The following is a 23,572-nucleotide window of genomic DNA, read 5'->3' on the forward strand; positions in this document are numbered from 1 at the left end:
GCTAATAGCAAAGCTATCCCAATATTTCTTCCATACACATTTTAAAGTTTGTCAAGGTTTCTAGTTCTACTACATGCCTCAGACGTTTGCTCCAGATTCCCACAACTCTTTGTATGAAGAAATGCTTCCTGGTTTCAGGCTTAAATGCACTTCCGCTTAAAAGAATACTCTGCACAAACATTATATTCTTTATCAGTTATTTATTCTGTTATGCGATTTTATTCTTGTGTTTTCAAGAAAGAACGAAACAAAGATATGAAAACACAAGACACTTTACAAAACAAGAATGTCAAGACAAATTAACAGAAGGTAATTCAGTTTTATCTAATTTACTATTAGAAATACACTAGGCTAAATCTGTGGAACATTTCAAAAAACTTCTAAAAACCCTTTTTTAATCTGGCTTTCCAATAATTATAACATAATATAATGATCTGATTATAAGCTTAGCTCCTTGATACGTTAATAAGTACCAAGCATTTATCCATTGTTTTTTTTTTAATGTTTTTTGTCTCTCATCCTGTGTGGTGGTGCTATCTGCTCAGAGTGCTCTATTCAGCAGTCACCTGGGGGAATTGGAAACCTTATTATTGACTGTGCTAACTGTATCAACTGTACCCAGTGGAGGGTGGGTGACCAGCTGGCCTAAGTCAGTCTGACTTTCATGATGCAGAAACTGATTGCCATCAAACCTAATTATTTGATTTGCTCGTTTCTGTCTTCCGACCATGGCCCCCCAGAGTTTTATTTTTCTCCTATGGCCTATTGTAGGAGTTTTTTGTTTCCTCTCCTCCATGTCAGATGGTTAAGTGATTTGAGCCTGGGAAAGGTGCTATATAAATAAAATGTATTATTATTATTCAGGAATCACGAACTTCATCTACATCCTAAATCAACAGAAACCGCTATGGACTGCTTTATTTGCTTTTTTACCTTTTCATTAACTTTAATAACATCAAATGGTTTCTACTCAATGGGTTGCCATGTACTTATATACTGTATATATTTATTTTTATATATATTAATTAGATCTTGTTGTTCTATTGTCTGCCTTAATGTATAAATATTTTAATTAGAAGACCTTTTTCTGATGAGAGTGATGGTTTATTTTGCACTTTAGTAGTTAAATTTTGCTTAACGATACCTGGTTGATTTTGTATTTAGTATACTTAAATTTATTAGAAATTATCATAGTATGAATTAATGACAATAATCCAAGTAAATGTGGTATATCTTTGTTTTTGTTAATTGATCTGTGGACAGCACCTTGAGTTGCATGTACATGTATGATAAGGTGCTATTTAAATAAAGTTATTAAGTTACTATTTTAAGATGCTTGGGAGTTATACTTCAAAAATAAAAGTGCCAGAGTGGTCCTTTAGAGCAATGCCATAGGGGAATCATCTTTCATTAAAAAGACCCACTCACATGAAGGTTCCAGAAAGAATCTTTATTTATTTAGATCCATAATAGGCACTATACAGTAAATAGCCACGACTAGACGGTAACAGATTTGTGAAATACCAGTGACTCATGATTTTAAAAGGACTCTGGCTGTATACATATAGTACAGTAACACAGGCTAAATTCAGGTGTTCTTAATCTGTTAGTGTCCTGATATTTAGCCTACCATACATGACAAATTTCAGTTTTTTTTCCTGTGTTATAACAAGTTTTTCAAAGCACAGAGAACCGACTTCATATGCAAAGGACCCATCCGAGAATGAAATGGTGGTTTGCCAAGCAATGGATGAACAAACACACAACCTAGTAAATAACCATAAAAAGCTATTACCGAAGCAGTATTTTTAAGAGTGTTAGTAGGTAAGTAAGTGTGTCAGGTAACCTTCTTATTAATCGAAATAAATGTTTTACTGGATCAGTAAATATGCATGTCCAGTACCTTTAAATCAATAAGATTCCACATGCTCCATTAGTACTGCTTGGTGTGCAGTGTTCATATTTCATTTTGCATCATACAGAGCGAGCTCTGTACAGGCAACTGCATTAGTCATGTGCGTGCATTGAAGTGATTGTCAGCGCAGTAATCATACCACGACAATAAATTCGGGAAGAAGCGATAAGTTTTTTTTCCCAAAATAACACCTCCACTTATTTTCAGCCTGAAATAAGCACTTCATTGTGAATGATTCCTTAATTATTTGCAACTTCATTTCATTTTTATAATTTCATTTATTTAATGTGGCACATATATTATGATGTATTCATTAATTTGCTTTGTACACCATCCATCCATTCATCCATCCATTAACCAACCCGCTGAATCCGAACACAGGGTCACGGGGGTCTGCTGGAGCCAATCCCAGCCAACACAGGGCGCAAGGCAGGAAACAAACCCCAGGCAGGGCACCAGCCTAACGCAGGGCGCGCACACACACCCACACACCAAGCACACACTAGGGACAATTTCGGATCGCCAATGCGCCTAAACTGCATGTCTTTGGACTGTGAGAGGAAACCGGAGCACCCGGAGGAAACCCACGCAGACATGGGCACCAGTCATTTTTTTTTTCAATGTCAACATTTTCAAAATTTCATCAGTGGTACGTAGCATGTCTGTTTCTGTTGATGGATTTGTGAAATAATCAGCCTTGACACACAAAAAAGGTTTGGAGCAGCCACCCCTATACTTCAGCTTTGGCTACAAAAGAGCAAAATAAAATGCACAGTGGTGTACAGATCGAGTCCAAAACAGAACTGATTACCTGAAAGTAGTTGGCAGGGTTTTAAGGTAGGTCAGGGGAAGTGACGTCATTGAGATGGGAACCGGAAATAATCTCGTCGGACCCAGACAGGATTTCCTGTGTTGGGTCTGCAGAGATAACAGAGAGAGGATTAATGCACTCTGCCACCCCATGGACTGGCGTGGAATTACCTTCTTTTGAGCCCTTTAGCTGCCTCCCATGCACACGTGTGTGACAGATTTTATTTCATTCATACAAGCGAAATTAGTACATAAAAACTGTTAAACTTAAGTAAAGGAACATTATGCTCAAACTATATTATGCACTAGTAAGACCTCATCTGGAGTACTGTGTTCAGTTTTGGTCACAACAATACAAGAAAGACATAGCAGAACTCGAAGCTGTGCAGAAGAAAGCAACCAAGTGAATCCCAGGACTTAAACACATGTCCTACTGTGACAGACTGAGAGAACTAAACCTGTTTAGTCTCAAGCAGAAGAGTCTAGGTGGGGGCCTAACTCAGGTATTTAAAATCCTCGAAGGCATTGATAAAGTAAATCTAGCAACATTCATTCAGCTTGAGGATGAATCACATACTCAAGGATATCAGTAGACATTAAGGGTAAATGCATTTAAGACTGAAGTCAGGAAGCACTTCTTTATGCAAAGAGTTGTGGGACTCTGCAAGAAACTACTAAGACATGGAGTTCAAGCAGAAACCTTGACAACCTTTAAGAAGAATCTGGGTGAGATATTGGGATGGCTTAACTATTCACTAAACAAATGGGTTTGATGGATTGAATGGTCTACTCTCGTTTGTCAGATTTCTTATGTTATTAAGTAATGGTCAGACAAAGTTGTCACTAAGAACGTAGTTTATTGGGAAGTATTTGGTTAATCCCAAGACTATCAGATAAGTGTACTGCCAGTACCCTCATATAGGAGGCTCATGGGCAGCACACAGAGGGAAATCTGCCCAGTGTTTTGGCTAATTCTTTACAATTTATGACTCGAGAATCAGCACATTTTTATGTATGTTACAGGCTTAATTAGCACAACGGATTCTTCTGATTTCTCAGAGCATGTTATGAAATACTGAAACAATAATAAGATTCAGCATCCACCTTATCACCCACCTGTTGTTTTTTTATTTCTCATTATCCATGGAAGCAAAGAACAAATGGGCCTTAGATGGGGCATCGGGCCACCACATGGCATTTTAATACTGGACTAATTTTGAGCCATACACTGAAGCATCCGTTGACCAGCAGCACTAAAAGATTATGACAATGGCACACAGACAGTGACCAGGCTAGAAATTAAACCTAGAGTAGAACCTCAGAACAGTGAGTCACTAGCTCCAATCACTATACCACTGGGCTGGCAACCTACAACTGAAAATGAAACACAATTAACTGAAAGCTACGGGAGGTGACTTACTGTAAGAACTGAAAAAAAAGAACAACAAAGAACAAAACTGCTTAAAAAGACAATTAATACAAATTGCATTCCAATAGATGGTGCACCATAAATGTTAATGCTATAAGCTGAGGTCTACGTTGATTATTGAGATTTCAAACCAAAATAGATGGGTAACACAGCTAGTAAAGTTATATTTCAGGTGGTAAAAAGAGTTTTAAACAATACTATGAATATACCAGCATTCCTAGTTTTCATCCTCTTTCTCTGTACGTTTAGCATTCGTTTGCTCAGAGGTTGATGTGCTGGCTGCTTCCTGAGCAGCTCTTCTTTTCTCCACCCTAGTGGCCCGCTTCTTCTCTTCTTTCGTTGGCACCTTTTCGTGTTTGTGTTGCAATTATTAAGTACGTTTTCTTTAATTTTTCACTTAAGCTGGCACTTAAGTCTTCAATCTGCCTCAAGAATGATTTAAGATATGAAGAGGTTGGGAAAGTGGCGGCGAAGGTAGTAGGGATGAGAACGGCACCCGTACACATGTGCTGCACGGCCGTCCTGCTGCCCATTGCCGAGAGTTAATTCTACAATAAAATAAAATAAAAAGAGGAATAACGTTGGAGGTCAATCATCACCCCGAAAGCGGACAGTAGACATCACATACTATATGTGTACCAAATTTCAGGTCAATAGGTCAAACTGTTTGCAAGCTACAGGTGATTTAAAACCCTGGAAAGACAAATGTACAGCCATGGTACCGTATTATATAAGAAGATAAATATAAATAAATATACAGAGTTTTAGCTGAGAGCATAGGGGAAGAGGGAGCAGATTATTTTTCGGACCTAACAGAAGATCTATGAACAAGAGAAAATACCGTCAGGGTTGGGAGAAGGCTTAGGTAAGAAACCACCATAGGGGCGGAGCAGTTTGGTTTAATGTCAGGCAGAGGAATGACCGATGCAATCTTTGCATTAACACAACTCATAGAGAAGCATCAAGTAAAATAGAAGGGTTTGCCTATGGTGTTTATTATTTGGGAAAATGCTTATAATAGAGTACCACATCTTGCAAGAGAGAGAAAGAAGTACAGAGAATTATTTGAGGATTGGGCAGGATATGTACGAAGAAGTGAGGACTTAGGTTAAAAGTAGTGTTGGGGTAAAAGACAAGATCCCAGTTAGAGTAGGTCTGCAACAGGGATCTTCTTTAAGTCCTTAACCTGTAAAATCTGGTTATGGATCATGTTGAGAATATATGCACCTAAGCCCTGTTGGTAAAAAAAAAAAAATAGAAAATATGATAAGAATGTCATGGTGGCACAGTGGTTAGTGTTGCTCTCACATACCCCAAAAACATGCAGGTTAGGTTAACTGGAAACTCTAAACTGGTGAGCTGTGGTTGACTGTGCTCTGCAATGGACTAGTGTCCAACCCAGGGCTGATGCTGATGGGTTAGACCTTGACCCAAGATACAGTATGAGTTCAGTGGTTTGTTCATGGCACATATCAGATTTAGTTACCACACATAGTAAGGGTCTTTGTATTATTATTAAGGGGCTGCATCATAGACAAGATCCCTACTTGTACCTCAGGGGTCTGTCCCTGCCTTCTCTCTGGAGTGTGAATGTTCTCTCAGTGTTGACTTGGAATTGTTGTCTTCGATGGCTCTAAATTGATTTGACGTATTTAGGAGCATGTGTGGGTGTGCCCTGTAACAGGCTGGCTCCAGCGCTGTGCCCCCGTGTATGAAACGCAACATCAACACGTCCATAAACAGCAAAGGTCGGTGAAAAGAAAGTGGATCTATAAGATGCCAGAACTAACCCCCAATTAAAACTAATGCTTTTAATTTGTTTTGTCACTAGCTGTGATACCTGTCAAATACAATTAATAGGGTAAATTTTAAAATATCTGATATTTCATATCTTATATGTATGTTTTCTCTCTCGATTGTGTTCCTGTAAAGCCTGCTTCTCAGACTCTGTCATTCTGGGGTGCCTTGTTTGCCTCATGTCCACTTTTTGGCTAATTGTAGATTGGCCCTATTTACCTACTGTGAAAACATCATTCATATTCTTGTGAATACTTCCTGTATTTGAAGATAACTTTCAGTATTCCTCCTACGCCTTTCCTCTGCATCCTCGTGTGTGTCGACCTCAGAAATATCTAAAATCTTCTTCCTTTTATGGCAGTTTTTATTTTTGTGGAAGAGCCACAAATCACAGCAAGCTATTCACAAGTCAGGTGAATAGGGTGGGTGATCCAATTTGATAACTGATTTCTTAGCCAGGTCACAAACACTGCGTATATCATGGCCTGGGCAGTTTACATGATGGATGATCCACTTTGGGTGTTGTTGTTCATTAACTACTTCCCGCTCCTTAAACCTTTTGTGCCACTCAAAGGTACTTGACTTTTTCATAGCATCCTCACCATACGCCATTTTCAACAGCACAGGTGACACTATACGGCCATCCCGGTAAAATTTTGCACCTCGTAAATGTATGAATATTGTGACCACTATGGGATGCTGCAGCACCCCAAGCACCAGACACAACTCCATAGAAACGTGTTTTAGGTTCAAAACTAGTATTTTTTATGTACAAAATACCTTTAGTAGGCTTCCTTTACACATTGTCAGCACAGCAATACAATTCTCCCTGTTTTCTCCTCCACTTTTCCTATTTGAGTGTTGTCCACCTCCTCTCCCAACTCCAACTCACCAGATGGAAGTGGAGGGCTTCCTTTTAAGACCCTACCCAGAAGCACTTCCAATGCTAAACTCCTGTCTCCGGAATGCACTTCAGGCAGAACCCAAACCTTCACTTCCCAACAGATCCCCTTGGCAGCCCCCATGGGACCCATCAGGGCAGTCTTATGGGACAACACTCCCATGCTGACCTGCGGGTGTCCATACTGGGGATTCACCATAATGGATGCTACCACCACCAAGTGTATGGATAAACTACCTGCATTTGTGAGGCAGTCTCCCATCATCCTATATACAGTGCATCCGGAAAGTATTCACAGCGCATCACTTTTTCCACATTTTGTTATGTTACAGCCTTATTCCAAAATTGATTAAATTCATTTTTTTCCCTCAGAATTCTACACACAACACCCTATAATGACAACGTGAAAAATGTTTACTTGAGATTTTTGCAAATTTATTAAAAATAAAAAAATTGAGAAAGCACATGTACATAAGTATTCACAGCCTTTGCCATAAAGCTCAAAATTGAGCTCAGGTGCATCCTGTTTCCCCTGATCATCCTTGAGATGTTTCTGCAGCTTAATTGGAGTCCACCTGTGGTAAATTCAGTTGACTGGACATGATTTGGAAAGGCACACACCTGTCTCTATAAGGTCCCACAGTTGACAGTTCATGTCAGAGCACAAACCAAGCATGAAGTCAAAGGAATTGTCTGTAGACCTCCGAGACAGGATTGCCTCGAGGCACAAATCTGGGGAAGGTTACAGAAAAATTTCTGCTGCTTTGAAGGTCCCAATGAGCACAGTGGCCTCCATCATCCGTAAGTGGAAGAAGTTCGAAACCACCAGGACTCTTCCTAGAGCTGGCCGGCCATCTAAACTGAGTGATCGGGGGAGAAGGGCCTTAGTCAGGGAGGTGACCAAGAACCCGATGGTCACTCTGTCAGAGCTCCAGAGGTCCTCTGTGGAGAGAGAACTTTCCAGAAGGACAACCATCTCTGCAGTAATCCACCAATCAGGCCTGTATAGTAGAGTGGCCAGACGGAAGCACATGGCAGCCAGCCTGGAGTTTGCCAAAAGGCATCTGAAGGACTCTCAGACCATGAGAAAGAAAATTCTCTGGTCTGATGAGACAAAGATTGAACTCTTTGGTGTGAATGCCAGGCGTCACGTTTGGAGGAAACCTGGCACCATCCCTACAGTGAAGCATGGTGGTGGCAGCATCATGCTGTGGGGATGTTTTTCAGCGGCAGGGACTGGGAGACTAGTCAGGATAAAGGAAAGATGACTGCAGCAATGTACAGAGACATCCTGGATGAAAACCTGCTCCAGAGCACTCTTGACCTCAGACTGGGGCGACGGTTTATCTTTCAGCAGGACAACGACCCTAAGCACACAGCCAAGATATCAAAGGAGTGGCTTCAGGACAAGTCTGTGAATGTTCTTGAGTGGCCCAGCCAGAGCCTAGACTTGAATCTGATTGAACATCTCTGGAGAGATCTTAAAATGGCTGTGCACCGACGCTTCCCATCCAACCTGATGGAGCTTGAGAGGTGCTGCAAAGAGGAATGGGCGAAACTGGCCAAGGATAGGTGTGCCAAGCTTGTGGCACCATTTTCAAAAAGACTTGAGGCTGTAATTGGTGCATCGACAAAGTATTGAGCAAAGGCTGTGAATACTTACGTACATGTGATTTCTCAGTTTTTTTATTTTTAATAAATTTGCAAAAACCTCAAGTAAACTTTTTTCACTGTCATTATGGGGTGTTGTGTGTAGAATTCTGTGGAAAAAAAATTAATTTAATCCATTTTGGAATAAGGCTGTAACATAACAAAATGTGGAAAAAGTGATGCGCTGTGAATACTTTCCGGATGCACTGTATGTGGTCTCCCAACTGGAAAAGAATCCATTACTTATCCCAGTTAGAATGCTCCGTCCATCTGTCCTTCCTGTAAACTGGCATGCTTGCTGGGTATGTAATTCCCTTCCATGGCTGCTGGGATGCCAGTCCTGTTGTGCTTTCCTTCTATACCATGCATTATGTTGGCCTCCCAGCTTGGTAAGGGAAGAGAGTCCACCCTGCCAGTCCATCTATCACAATATAAAGAACATAAGAAATCTGACAAAAGAGAGGACCATCAAGCCTGTTTTTTAGCTAATAGCTAAGGTGTCCCGATATCTCATCCAGATTCTTCTTAAAGGTTGTCAAGGTTTCTGCTTGAAATATACGTCGCGGTAGGTTGTTCCAGATTTCAATGACTCTAATGTAAGGAAGTTCTTCCTGGTGTCAGTCTTACAAGCACCTGTCCTTAATGTCCACTATTGTTCTTAAATACGTGATTCACACTTAAAACTAAAAGAATTCTGCTGGATCTACTTTATCAATGCCTTTGAGAAATGAATGTATCCATCCAGTTTCCATTTTCAAACCCACTTAATATTGTACATACTTTAATATATGGAAGCCTCCAAACTGGTCTGATATGAGACAGTGTGCCCTGCAATGGCCTGGCTGATTAAGTGGACAATTTCTTATATTTCAAGTTTTATGACTTTTTGAACTGTTTTGCTGTCTTCTTGTTTCCAGGAGTTGCCTAGTAACATGGGCGGTGGACTATTCCTTGATGGCTTCTCTCTCTGTGAAAGCAAAAGTTTGTTTCCTTGTTCCTTTGCTCTCACAGCAAGCTCTATAGTGCTAATGTTCCTCTTGGCTACAGGCTCCTGGATTTGTTTGTTTTGCTCTCGACAGCTCAATATGGCGTACCGTGAAAAAAAGCACTTCTACATTCAACATATTCTGAGATGACAATTTGCATCACACATACTGTTAACATGAGTTCCTTTTGAGTGCTAGTGGGTAAAAGGGGCCATCGTTTCATAAATTGAGCACAAGGCAAGCAACTGTGCTTTGTTGTGGTTTCAGAGTATAATGCAGGAAATGGTACAGTTAGTTCAAGAGAGGCTGATAATGAAAATGATAACCGCCCCCAGTGCACGACGTCTCGATCTGTGTGCACCAGGAACAGCTGCAGAGACCTTTTCAAACAGACATAAAGGTCATTACTGCGTGCCGTAAATCACTGGCATATGTCCGGTAAGTAACACTTACCACTGCCTATCCCTGCCACTTCCTCATCTGCCATTGATTTTGAGCTGCAGGTTTTTCCTCAATTCTTCTATCAAGTTTTGTTTCATAACACCACCTATCCTGATTCCTAGCACATTTTAGAAAGAAAGTCAACTTGGGAAAAGCCAGCATTGAGCTTGACATTCTTCTGTAGTGTACTATGTGTAAAAACATTTAGGTTTGTTTATGGCCTATTGTGATTACAGCCATAAAACATCACATCACAGTTGGTCATCATTGACCACTGATCCACACAAGCCTTAACATCACACAAGTGGCAGAGACTTAGAACTAACAGTGAAAAGGTAAAAATTTTGAGAATGTAGATTACGTTGTGAGTGGTGTTCTTTACGGTACTGCCATCACAATATTTTAATTTGAATAATAAAGGGTTTGACAATGTTCTGCTTATAAATGGAGCTAGCAGGGCAAGTATGCCTGAAACCCAACTCCATCTCCCCCAAACCAAATACATCATCCTAGCTGTGTCACCATTTTTTCATCCTTGTCACTCCTCCTCCTGGTGGGAGCTCAACCCAGATCAGAAAGGCAGACCTGGGGGAGTGACGGCAGAGGAATTGTCCCTTGGGTGCGCCAACTTGACAACGATAGACATCGATAAAGATGCCCTGCTGCTCTCTTTTCCTCTCATTGATGGGTCTGTTGTTGTTCAAAGTGGCGGGCTCCTTTGAGTATGGTCAATCTCCAAAGCGCATGATCCCCAGTAAGTATCTTCAAGTGGTCCTTTCAGCGTTTCTTCAGGCCACCCAGAGGATGGGATCTTTCAGTGAGTTCACCACTCAGAACCATACAGGGGAGCTGAGACTGATCCATGAGGAGGACATTCCCAATCCAGTGGCAGACACAGCTGAGCAGCTTGGCCTCAATACTTGTTGATAAGCATCGTTCTAGAATTTTGGCGTGTGGGATCCAGTCCTCATAAGTGATGCCCAGGATCATCTGGAGGCAGTAAATCTGGAATGTTTCTAAGATGCACATTTGTTTTCATTAGGGAGTCCAGACTTCAATACATCACCCACCTATAAGATGCTGGCCTCTTTCAGGCATGGTTTGACTTGATCTATTAAAGACCATCATGGGAATCTTATTTTTGCACTCTTCTATGTCTGGTCATACTCTCTGAAACCGATTTGCAATAGGAAACCACATCAGGAGTGCTAGACTCCTGACAACAGAGCTTAAATTAGCATACAAATCCTTTCATTATGATGCCTTCTTTAGAGTTTTACTTTGTTTAAATGTTTTCATTACCCTTTTTTAGTGCTATTTTCATTAATTTGAAATTTATTTAAGAAATTATTACCATGGAGCTGTAATAGTTGAAATACTTTGACCTGTTTTGAGTTCCTATATTGTTTAGATTTACACTGCCACAAGTGTTGGTTGGCTTGGGTGGCAAGATGTGTGTAGCAAGCGACATCAACAGTGCAACGGTATAAAATTCAATTCCATGTACTTCCTGCTCATCCAAGTTTACGGATTTTCTTTAAATAAAACTCTTTGTTGACTTCTGCATTTCTTTGTAACTTCCCATTTTTAGACTCTTTGCTTTATTTACTGATTAGCTCCTGGTTACAGAAAACTGATTTCACAGTTATGACCAACATTTGGCTTGGTAGATGTCTATCCTCTGGTCGTTCCTATTCTCCTTCATGCCTACAGAGCTCAGAGTGCCAGAAGCATTATTTAGGACTGGTCAACTTCTGCAGTGAGGTGGTGTTTAAAAATCTCAACTTTGGCTGATAAATGAGCCTCAGGTTCAGGTGGAGCAATACAGATCTCCAATAGGAAGTAGATAAGCTATTTTTCCCTATGTTTGTGAGTGTATGTTTCCTAAACTTGGCAACATGTTTCATAGACATGAAAGATGAGTATATCCCTCTGTCCCATGGTATTTAGTGCTGGATGAGTTTAATCTGGTAAGATCAAATGGAGTAGAAAAGGCAGAAGGGGGAATGGACATGTATGTGAATAAGCAATGTGCTTTTTTTTAAAAAAAAGAAAGTAAAAAAAACACATTAGAATTAGAACCAAACTATGCAATTCAGAAATGCTAATTACATTTGCTCATTACTGCCCAATTAGATTACGTTCTATCATCCTAGTTAATGTTTATTAACTTGGCAACAGAAACGATTCCCTCTGTTACCATCATTCTGCCCCTTGTTAGTGTGTTAGAACTTGACATCACTACTATTTTGATAAAGTCGTCCTGAGGATGGAATGGAACCTCAGAGAAATGCATCATCACCAATGGCTGAGTTCTTAGCATTTTGCTGGGGTAACTGATACAGATGCCCTGCTCCATGCCATATTGTTGGAAATCCCAAGGATGGGCTGGATGAACCTGTGGTCCATAGTGGATAAAACTGTACTTCAAATAGATTGTTACAAAATCATACTCTTCCATTTATCTAGTAAATAATTAAGAATCTGGTTATTAAAAAGTTATACAAATAGGGTTATTTCTATATTGATATGTACAAATTGAATTTTTTAAATTTTGCATCTTATGTAAACCCTCTACCTATTATGAGCTTTAAAAGTGTGTAGAGTCACCTTGACTGATAACCTATCCCATAATGTACTTTTTCCTAAAATACTGGAAAATCAGAGTAGTAAATGAACAGGAAGTGCCTTCAAACAGGTTCAGGCTTTTATATAGAAGACAGGAGTCTTGAACAAACAATGCATGGAAAGGTGGATTTTCAGTTGTGATCTGGTTTGAATGGACTGAAAGCTCATGCACCACCCAATATGCCAGAAGTATTTAACAATATTAAGCCAAAAATGCATGTGCACTGTGCCAACACAAGTACCCCGAGATCTTTTCATTGATTATTTAATACAAGGGGGCTTCGCCCCATGCTCGCCTACCCCCGGCGTTTTGAACCCGTGCCCACTGGGCAGCCGTAGATTCAGACGCGCGTTGTAGGAGCTTGCGTTGTTTTGAACCTGCGCTTGCCCTGCTTCTGCGGTTTGAGACGCGCGTTGTAGGCGAATATCCGTCAGTCAAGCTCGTTCGGTTTGAACCCATGCCCGCTTTGCCTACTTAGTTTCAGACGCTGGGTCGCGTTCTGCGTTTTGTACGATCCCAAGCAGTACATTATTCCTAACTTCACTCCGCAGTAGTGCCACGCACAATATGGCGGTGACGCCTGCGCCTTCACTACGCAGTAGTGCCACTCACAATATGGCGGCAACGCCTGCGCCTTCCGTATTATGTCGGGTTTTACCTTGCTGTGTAGGAGCCTTTGCCTTTCGTACTTTCCCGCGCGATGTAGGCGCCTGCACCTTCCGGGTCTGCCTCCGCTGTGTGGTGTGGACGTTTAACTGTCGTTTATTCTGCCTTTATATTCTGTATCTCGCTGTGCATGTGTTTCGTGCCTAGGTTTTTTTGAAGCTGTTGCATTCCAGTTTTCATCATCTATAACCTGCTCTCCATGTGTTTGGCCCCGTTCTTTACCCTCTTTATGACGTTTTACTTTGTTTCCTACTCTTGTCTTTTATTTCTGACCTCGCTTTATCCTGCTTGCGGCATGTCAGACGGTTCGTAGTCTCTCCCGTTTCACTCTGGGGAGGGGGGCTTTGTGTGGTGCCTGCGCACTATGTCTCCTGCGTCCACGGGCAGGTCCCTGCGTCCACATCCGGTTTACCATTCTCGGTTAGTAATATGGATAATATGGATTTGCCTTTGTTCATGATTAGCTCCCACTGAAGCCAATGTATCAAACTTTGATCAGTTTTCTCTTTGAAAACAGACTATTTACAGCCATCACTACATACCACACTTTGCTACCAAAAGACAAAAAAGATAATTTATAGATGAAGTACACCTTTAGGCATAGTTCATAAAAAGTATGAACCATTAAGATGCAGCTACAATTTTCTATGGAATATTCACTATGTTAAACTTGGTAGTTTTTGATATGGGTATTAATTTTACACACATTTTTAGCTTGTTACACATGTAGTATATGCAGTAAAACTGAAAAAAAGAAGTGAAATTAGCAGTTAAGTACTGTCTACCATGGAAAAAAAATTCAGTGAAGACAGCCAGATTCTGAATAGGACACACTTCACTTTTGAAGCTGCTTAACTGGAGTAACTAGCACACAAACAGATGGCAGGGAGAAGTCTGTACACAGCATACAGACAGAATTAATGTGACCTCAATTGCCTAATTGCATTTATGCTTTCTTTACAAATTGTGGCAGTGTAGATCATGAAATTCCAAAATTTTCAGGTCTCATATCTACTGCCATTTTCAATATTACATGTTTAAATTTCTCACAAACCAAAAATTTTACCAATTGCCTTTCTTTTTCCATAGCACTATGCAAGGAACTTTGAGACTGGCCATAGCTCAAGGACCCCTGAATAAGAGGCATAATTTTAAACTTGTCTCATCTGCTACATTTTTTGGAGAAAAATTACTTATTTAAAATGATCAAAATGATAATATTTTTAAGAACTAAATTTATTAATCTCAACATGCATTAAATGAAATAACACAAACCAGTAATTTGCTACAGATTTACAGATTTATTTATAATTTAAAAATAATGGTTAGTTCTCTTATACAAATAATTTGTTAAAAATACTACATGTCAAATTGCCAGTGTATAAATTTAGTACCAGATATCATACCACACAGATCTGAGGCACTTGCTGTGGTTTGCCTCGAATTCGATTTGACAGCACTCTACAGTAATGTATCAGTTCTCATCCACTTTTTTTTTTTTTATTATACAAATGTGCTCTTTCACTCACTCAGTATTGCAGTTGAATATATAAGAATCCAAACTATACAGTAGTGCAGGTTTTGAAGTACCTCTCCCTGCTCTATGTACCCACCTTCCCTTTATAAAGCTACACCCAAAAAAAAAAAACAAAAAAAGAATGTTGGGGTTCTCAAATTTAAAAACATACTTTTATCCACAGTATATCCCATGTAAACAGCTAATGTCTCCACAATTCTTATGCAGACACTCTCAATTATGCTATTAGTAAAGCTGCTTGGAAGATCTTAAATCAAGCCTATTTTGTAACCTCCTGACACACATTGTAACATACTTATTCTGGCAAAGCAAAACAATGAAGCATTTCTGCAATACACCACAACAAAAATAGAAAAACAAACAAAAAAAAAAAACAAAAAAAAACACGATGTTAAGTCAGTTACATGTCAATTATAATGGCTTGCTTTACAAATGGCCTGTGGCATTTCTGATCAGTACTCTCAATTTACAAACACAGCTAGGCCTGGGAGGGTGCTTTTTATCCAATACACTTCCCACAATAGTTGTTTTCATCTTGTGCAGATTACCAAAAAGCACTCTGTTACAATCAAGGACACTCAGCCTATTCTGTTGCTAAACTTGACACATGATCCTTTGAAAAAGAAAAAAAAAAAAAAAAACGTGAGGTACATAAATGTATGAAGCAATAATTATTGACCCGGCCCAGAGAAAACAAGAAAACTATTACTTTAACAAGAAATAAAATATTCATAAAGATTTTTTTTTTCTTTGGCTACAAAAGAGCATGAGAAGTAACCCTGGACTTCAAAATCAATTTAACATAAATCATTCGGAATTAAAACAACAGATGTGTTCGGATGGATCAAATTAAAGTCATATGTAAATTTTAAAATATGTTATTTGTGCTTACATGATTAAGCCCAGCAAGAATTTTTTGTAAACAGACCTGCTTTCTTTCTTTTATTACTTTAAACGTTAAAAACCATACCAAGGTTTGGAACAACAGCTTGCATGATGAAGTAACACCGTTAAAAGTTTACACAATACTTTAGTACAAAAAGTATACATTCCTTTGTTTGAACAATGTCATTTATAATCAGCACCATCTCAATGTGCCACTGCACAAATTATACAATTTAAGTATTCAGTGTTCTCTGGACAAAGATTGAAAAATAATGACTTTCAATTAATTCTGACTATAATGATACAAAAAAGAAAAAAAAAATCTGCTTCTTTGGATAAGCAGTTATTTCATTTTTTTACCTCCAAAATAAACTTGGTTATATAAATAATGTATAAAATGCCTGGTAAAAACTAAAAGTGCAACTGTAATAATTATTGAAAATGGGTGGGTTCAATGCAAAGTAAAACGTCAAAAAACTGTCAAGTGGCTAATTTAAAAAAAAAAAAAAAAAAAAAACCTGGTTAAAGGACAAGTGAAATGTATAATGATTAACTTCTGTTACATTAATATGTATAATCACAAATTATTTAAACCAGGCGAATATCAATATTTTGCCCAAATAAAAACAGAAGAACATAAGTATAGTGCAGCCATGTCTAAACTATGTATTGTACACTAAAATTTAAACAAAAATTGAGAATTACCAGTTTATTAATTCCATAAATAACTTTAAGGCTCAGTAACTCAGGCACCTACAGAGTAAGAAATCCAGCATTACAATTTTCATGGTCATGCAAAGTAGACTCAAACTTTGTGAGTTTTTTGTTCTCCCCCATGTGTAATTTTACAATCTACAGAACAAGTAACAGTCTAATTTGAATTTATTAAAAAATGTGTTATTTTGCATGTGATACAACAGTTTGACTGAACTATTTATTGTAACATTGCCCTCCTATTTTCTGGAACACTACACTAACTCAAAATCTATACATTATTTGTTTAACCACAATCCATTCCACTTCTCGCAAGACCACAGTTGCAAATTCCTTTCCTGCACCAACAGAACACTTTCCTAATTTGTTGAACATAAAGTGGATTACTTCAGTCTGCATGAAAACAATATGATCAACTCTGAGTATTATGTATATAAGGTAAGACATATTTAGAAAAGGCACTGTGTAATCCTGCTAATTTTCAGTTATCTATTGGTTAAACAAAAACACACTTCCTTTAATGGGCAAAATCTATACATTCTACACTGCATCAGATGCATGCACATGAATGTTAATGCTGAGAACTCAGGAGCCAAAGCCCAGCACTCAGGTCCATTATATGTTTCTTTTATCCTGCTCCAGTGACTGAGTGCTCTTGGTACATAACTAAAACTGATTATTGGTGAATAAACATTGTAAAAATGTTTATTCACCAAATATCAAGCATTATAATAAAACAAAATTATAATGCCACCACTCACGACACTGTGGACATTTTTAGCAATGGCATACACATAAAAAAAAAACAAAAAAAAAACAACCTGAAAACAAAGCTGATACTTGTGAGAGTAAAGTGTTTCTCAGTCCTTGGTCTGTAATCCAGTCAGTCAAATTAATGAATATGTTACACATTGACAGTTCAGCCCTGAGGTTTGAAAAAAAGATTAATCACTGAAAAATGCAATTTAAAAAAAAAAAAAAAAAAATCAGGTCAGATAAAAGTTGTGTACATTTTAATAAAATACCAAACTGATACTTCAGTTTATAATTCAATAAACTTGCAGACTAATTTCAATTTAAAAGACAATACCAAATGAATGTTTCACTGCTATAGTAAGGGGGTGGGTAGGTATAGGAAATATCCCAAAGCCAATGTGCAGGCTGGAGGAAGAGGTTTGGAGGTGGTAAGTGGCTGGGCAAGTATAAGATGCACAATAAAAGAAACAATGGCTGTCTAATGTAAAAAAATCCTGATCCGCCATGGAGGTTTGAAGGAATGTTGGCAAAAAAAAGAGATATACAACAGTAGATACTGGCTTGTTACTGGTCAGCAAAGCAGTCAACTGTTGCCATACTCTTACTGGTATCATAAATATTCAGTACTTAACAATAGTACTTTTGGAATATCAAGTTGACTAAAAAAGATAAAACTAAAATGTTAAGTCTTATAATCATGGTTTATATTGTTAAGCTGAATTATAAGGCACTGAAAAGGATGCCAGTTCCAATACTGTAAGTCCATACTTTTATGTAAGCATGTTATTGTAATATTTAGATGCCTGGGACTATTATTTCAAGCTTAATAAACATTCTAACAATTTAAGTAATCTTATCAAGCAAATATTTTTGTACTGATCCACGTACGCCTTTCTTTTGTTACAGTCAACACAACTTTTCCTAAATATTACAAAAACTGATGTCAGTCATTTTTTTCTTTGCAGAGATTTGGTAAATTCCAGCAAAAGGTGCAGGGTTTCTGTCTTTTTGGCAAAATAACATGAATTCCCAAAGGGTAGTCATTTCTTTTGACATGGACAAAATGCATAGCTCAGCAATGGCAAAGTCCAGAAAACTGAAGGAGATGGTTTCAAAAATGGGAACAAAAACATTAAATATTCCAGAGAAAGACAGCAAATTGAGTGCTTCTTTTTTATTACTAATAGAAAACAGAAAAAGCAAGTGGACTCTTCTGAACCTGATGTAAATTAAATAAAAAATAATGAACTCAAGAGAAAGAAATGACAATGATCACCAGCATGGACATAGCACAGCTGATCCAGAGCCCATTAAGTCTACCTAACTACAACAATATGCATTTCTTGTGATTCTTCTTAGTTACAGGATAAAGTACAGCACGTACAGCTTCTGCAAACACTTCTCGCACACCTTCTTGCAGTAAAGCTGAGCATTCCAAGTATTTCACCGCACCAATCTGTTTTGCCAGTGAAGACCCTTGCTGAAATGTAGTGGGTGCAAGACTCTGCTCCTTCAATTTCTTGATGGTTTCTGAATCGTTCCGCAGATCCCGTTTGGTTCCCACAAGAAGAATTGGAACATTTGGACAGTGGTGCGACACCTCTGGATGCCACTTATGTCGCACATTGGCTTGTGAAGATGGACTTCCAATGGAGAAGCAGATGATGAAAACATTGGTCTGCGGATAGGAGAGTGTGCGCAAGCGGTCATACTCTTCCTGACCTGCTGTGTCCCACAAGTTGAGGCTGACTGTGCGTCCATCTACTGTCATCTGCGCACTATAATTATCAAAAACAGTGGGTATATATTCCTCTGGGAAGGCATTTGTTGTATAGGAAATTAACAGGCAAGTCTTCCCCACTGCACCATCCCCAACAACCACACATTTAATCGTCTGCATCCTTCATCCACGCCCTCACATTCGTCTGTTAAGCAAGAGAAACAGAGATTGAATATATTAAGGGGAGACATAATGTGCAAATCACACCAATCTTTCACACTATACAATCAATGAAATAAAGCATGTTAGATATATTAATGCTGCTTTTAACAAGGTTTTTTTTTTTTTTACAAAAAAAGAACAACCACCAAAAGGATATAAAAATGAAAAAGTTACAAAAATTAAAAGAGAAAGTTAAATAAAAAACTTGCAAAAACAATGCTACTGTTAGAAGTATTAGTAACAATCTGATCAATTCAGTGTCATAAATAGAGAAATACAAAGAAAATAACTTAATGATGTGTACATATAAAACCATCTAGGCCTCATTTCACATTTGGGAAGTATTCCAGTTTCATATCTTTATGGCCGGCAGAAAATGATCTGCAAACAACTGGTGACGTGTGTAAGAATAAACTTCAACTTAAAAACCTTTTAAACAAAATGAATGTATACAATCCTAAGTTTATATCTTTCGGGGACTATAAATCACCAAAATATTTTCCCACAACTTCGACACTTAACTGGGTTTAGTTGATAATTTCTACCAAAACATGCTGCCGTATGTTCAATTTCATTTGTCAATCACAATTTATTTCACACATGGCCAGGGGTAACCACCATCACCACAAATTATGAAGAGCAAATTTTAAACCAAACAGTTTTAAGTAGATTTACTACATGAATTACTGCAACAGCAAAAGTGTGAACAAAGACAAAGATTCTGGCTTCTACAAGTCTATCTGAAGTTTATATGATTTACTGAAAGGCTTAATTCCTTTACAGATGAAACTGGTTAAATAATGCATTTTTTTTTTTTTTAATTCCCCCCCCCCCCCCCCGAGTCTCAAAGCTCAGCAAGAAATTTTCATTTGAAACAAAAAAGAAAATGAGCCCCATAAATTATGCACATAAGCACATATGAAATTTCATGAATAAGACGACATTCAATCCATTAAGTCTATTTGATTAATAGCTATCCTGTTCTCATATCTCTAGAGTTTTTAATAGTTGTGTTCATTACTTTGCAATTTATTTCAAAATGCCATGACCATTTCTATGAAGAAGTACTTTCTGATTTACTTAACGAATGCACTTTTTCATTTTCCTTTGACTACTTTAATTGTGTGATTTAAAATGTAACAAGTATTCCACTGAGTTAAACTTTACTTTGAGGTAACCATATTCCTGAATGCATCTAAATGCAAATGACTGATTTGTTTAATTCTGGAAATAATCATAATATATAGAAAATCAATTCTGTGTGGAGTTTGTAAGTGCTCCATTAATTGGCATCTTTGAGGATGACAAATTCTCACTAACCTAATCTCATTGTCTGCACAACTGGGCTAGTTTAAGGAAAGTTCTTCAGTTACAACATGGGGGCACGGATGGAGGGTGGCTGAAGAAAAAAACTTCACACAAAGGTGAGAACGTTTCCTTCACAGACAGAGAATCATAGAAACATGGAATAAGTTGCCAGGAGGTTTAGTAGACAGCAGTACTTTGGGGGACTGTGAAATCTTGACTTGATAACTTTAAGTAAAAGTAAGGCAAATGGAGAATGAACAACTATGGGGCTGAATGACGTGTTATTTTCAAAATTTAAGTATTTCTAGGTGCTAAAATAATCTCTTCCAACCACATAAACAACCATAAACTTGAATTTGAGAATTTAGAAGATGGATTGATGAAAAAATGTGACAAGTATACAACATGGCTGCCTCATTTCACTATATGCCACAATGCAAAACGAGTTAAACACAAATTGAAGCATAACAGAAATATTCATTCATACACTGTACCCACTGATATCAGTACTAAAAAGAGGTCACTGGGCAAGAAGCAAATCTGGACAGAGTGCCAGTCCATTGTGGGGGCCGACTGCACTCAATCACACTAGGTTAATTTAGAAATGTCAATTAAACAAATCTGCAAATATTTAACATGCTGAAAGAAACCAGAGCACTGAAATAAAAAACACCAGAGCAACCTGTAAATTCATCGAAATAACCTTCGTTACTATAAGGTAGCATCACCACTGTACAATCGTACTACATTTGTGAAAACAAGAAACTGTGACAAAAAAAGCTTTAAATACTATAATAACCTCTTGTCTAACTTTCAAAATAGCCTACCACTATTATCTGGGGAAAGACCGTCACCGTCGTTTCACTGGGCTTTAACAGATTGTTGGGCACACTCATTATGAAAATCCCATTCCTCTAGTACAGATGACAATTTTTTGTTGAAGAAATCGGGGTAAACAGAAATAAACTCACACCGACTGTGTGCAGGACAGGATTTAAACCGAGCCACGCTAACCACTGCACCACATGGCCATCCAATTGCGAGTTCAATAACTGTAGCTAAAAGTGGATCAAACCTTGCTCAGGATAAGAATAATTAACGGTTATCCGCGACATTTCAAATTTCAAACGACATCTCATTTGCAATTATGGACACCCATCTAAACCACTATCATTTGGCAACGTTCAAACCTAACTGGTAGGAAACTCATTTCCAAACACACTTCTCTAGATTACGCAGCCAGTACCAACACTTCCTAAAGGTTCCCCACCCTACACTGCTAAAGACCCTTTGAAACGTGAAGAATCCCAAGTTTATCATACAGTTCTCCGAAGGACTTACTGCGTATTTTATTTTGTCTCACCCGCCCACATTTTAACCGGTTAGGCTCACACATTTTCCATAACTTATTTTCCGGCCTCCAGGCGAAAACAGCAATGAAGCTGTTACCACTCCGCATTTCGCAAACTGACAACTCAGATAAAATAAATACCGAGGGCAAACTAAACGAAGATTAGCAAATAAATTCAGTATTAACCACAGAGAGCTTGTAACCAACCTTCCGATTAGTTATTGTCACGTTAAATCTTTTTCGGTAAATTCTTTCACCTCAATTTTCAAGTTTCAAGCGATCACATTACAGCAACACTTGAAAACTACACAAGATTATCGTGTGCAACAAGACGCAGTTACATTGTTTTTTTAAAACACCACAATGTTACCCTGCTAAGCAGTAATTACTTCTTAATCCTTCTGTTTTCCTCAAGTTTAATAAGCAATAACTTTCCATCTGACTTTCCTACTCTTCATTCACAAGAACGATTTTTACAAAGCTATACTATGTCTACATTTTTTAAAAGAAAAAGACAATAACTTCACTATATTTAAATAACAAATTAGGCATTAACCTTCTCACCACCTCACTGCCAGACTCGCGCTTTCAACCTTAGTCAGGTTCCATCCGGGGAGCTGTCCCAAATAGGTAGAGCGCATGCTCTTCAGCGGTATTATGGGACATGAAGTCTATTGATGGTGCACATGGGAAATGCCGTAGTGCATGCCAGGAAATGGAGTACGCACATGTGCAATTGCCTGTTTAACCTTTTATCGTGTAAGGGTTACTGTCTGACGAGTACTTTGTGGAAGTGGATAGTGTGGTGTATTTGAGAAAAAGCAAGTAGTCGTTATATATCAATAAAATCATTTCGAAACAACTTACGAGAAATATTTACTCATAGTTATATTGTACAATGGTAAGTGACCATTAGTTTAGTTTTTAGAAAAAGGCAAGCTTAGCTAGCCAGATAGATAGATAGATAAAATCCAGTCAAAACATAAATACAGCTTTGACTTCATTCAGATACAGTTTTAATTAACAAACAAACCAATTCTGGTATAAGCTTGCTCCTGTAGTAATAATAATAATAATAATAATAAATGCCCTGTGGTGGGCTGGCACCCTGCCCGGGGTTTGTCTCCTGCCTTGCGCCCTGTGTTGGTTGGGATTGGCTCCAGCAGACCCCCGTGACCCTGTAGTTAGGATATAGCGGGTTGGATACTGGATGGATGGATAATAATAATAAATCATAGAATATGACATCAATGTAACTGCAACCAGCAATGAACATATATATTTTATATTTAACAAAAACAACAACATTTATTTATAAAACAAATTTTCATACATAGGGTGTAGCACAAAGTGATTTACAAAATGTCAAAGAAACAGTTGAAAGACAAGAAAAACAAGTTAAAATTAGGAAAGAATAATGACTAAATAATAAAAAAAGCAGTACAGGCTAAAGTAAAATACATATATAAGCAGTAGAAAAGTTGAGTCTTATATATACAGTAGTATATATAAAATAGTATGAAATTTATTTTTCCCTTGTGGACAAATAAAGTATAATTTAATCTAATCTAGTCTAGTATAGTTTTATCTAATCTAGTCTAATCTAACAATATCATTTTTAAATCTCTAAAGATGAGTCCAAAAATAAAGTCAGAGGGCTGGGAGGACAGACACACACAAAAAAAGTAGAGATTAATAACGATTGCATATTCATTAAGAATATGGTCATTTTATACATGTATAGTTTTTTTGAGTAAACTAAAATGTAGCTATGAAAAAAGTAACTTTAAAAAGTGGGTTTTAGGAGCTTTTTTTAAAATGATCTACGGTGTTAGCCTGGTGTATATTAGTAAAG

General features: G+C 38.0%; 2 protein-coding genes across 5 annotated transcripts in view; one reads left to right on the top strand and one right to left on the bottom strand.

Moving 5' to 3' along the window:
- gcna (germ cell nuclear acidic peptidase) overlaps positions 1–23,572 on the top strand; it is an 816,449-nt gene that overhangs the window by 76,685 nt on the left and 716,192 nt on the right. The window lies entirely within an intron of this gene.
- On the bottom strand, positions 14,506–22,446 carry LOC114662521 (rho-related GTP-binding protein RhoG-like). Of its 4 annotated transcripts, none has more exons than XM_028816027.2 (2): positions 22,282–22,446; positions 14,506–19,041 (listed from the first exon to the last, which is right to left on the bottom strand). In XM_028816027.2, exon 2 carries the CDS (start codon positions 19,014–19,016, stop codon positions 18,441–18,443), a length of 576 nt encoding a protein of 191 aa, XP_028671860.1. In that variant the 5' UTR covers positions 19,017–19,041; positions 22,282–22,446; the 3' UTR covers positions 14,506–18,440. The 4 variants fall into 4 exon arrangements, with proteins under 4 accessions (XP_028671860.1, XP_028671859.1, XP_028671862.1 ...); XM_028816026.2 differs by having other exon boundaries at positions 22,274–22,442; XM_028816029.2 differs by lacking the exon at positions 22,282–22,446 and adding an exon at positions 22,107–22,257.

Source organism: Erpetoichthys calabaricus, chromosome 12, assembly GCF_900747795.2.
Source record: "Erpetoichthys calabaricus chromosome 12, fErpCal1.3, whole genome shotgun sequence".
Classification (NCBI taxonomy): domain Eukaryota; kingdom Metazoa; phylum Chordata; class Cladistia; order Polypteriformes; family Polypteridae; genus Erpetoichthys; species Erpetoichthys calabaricus.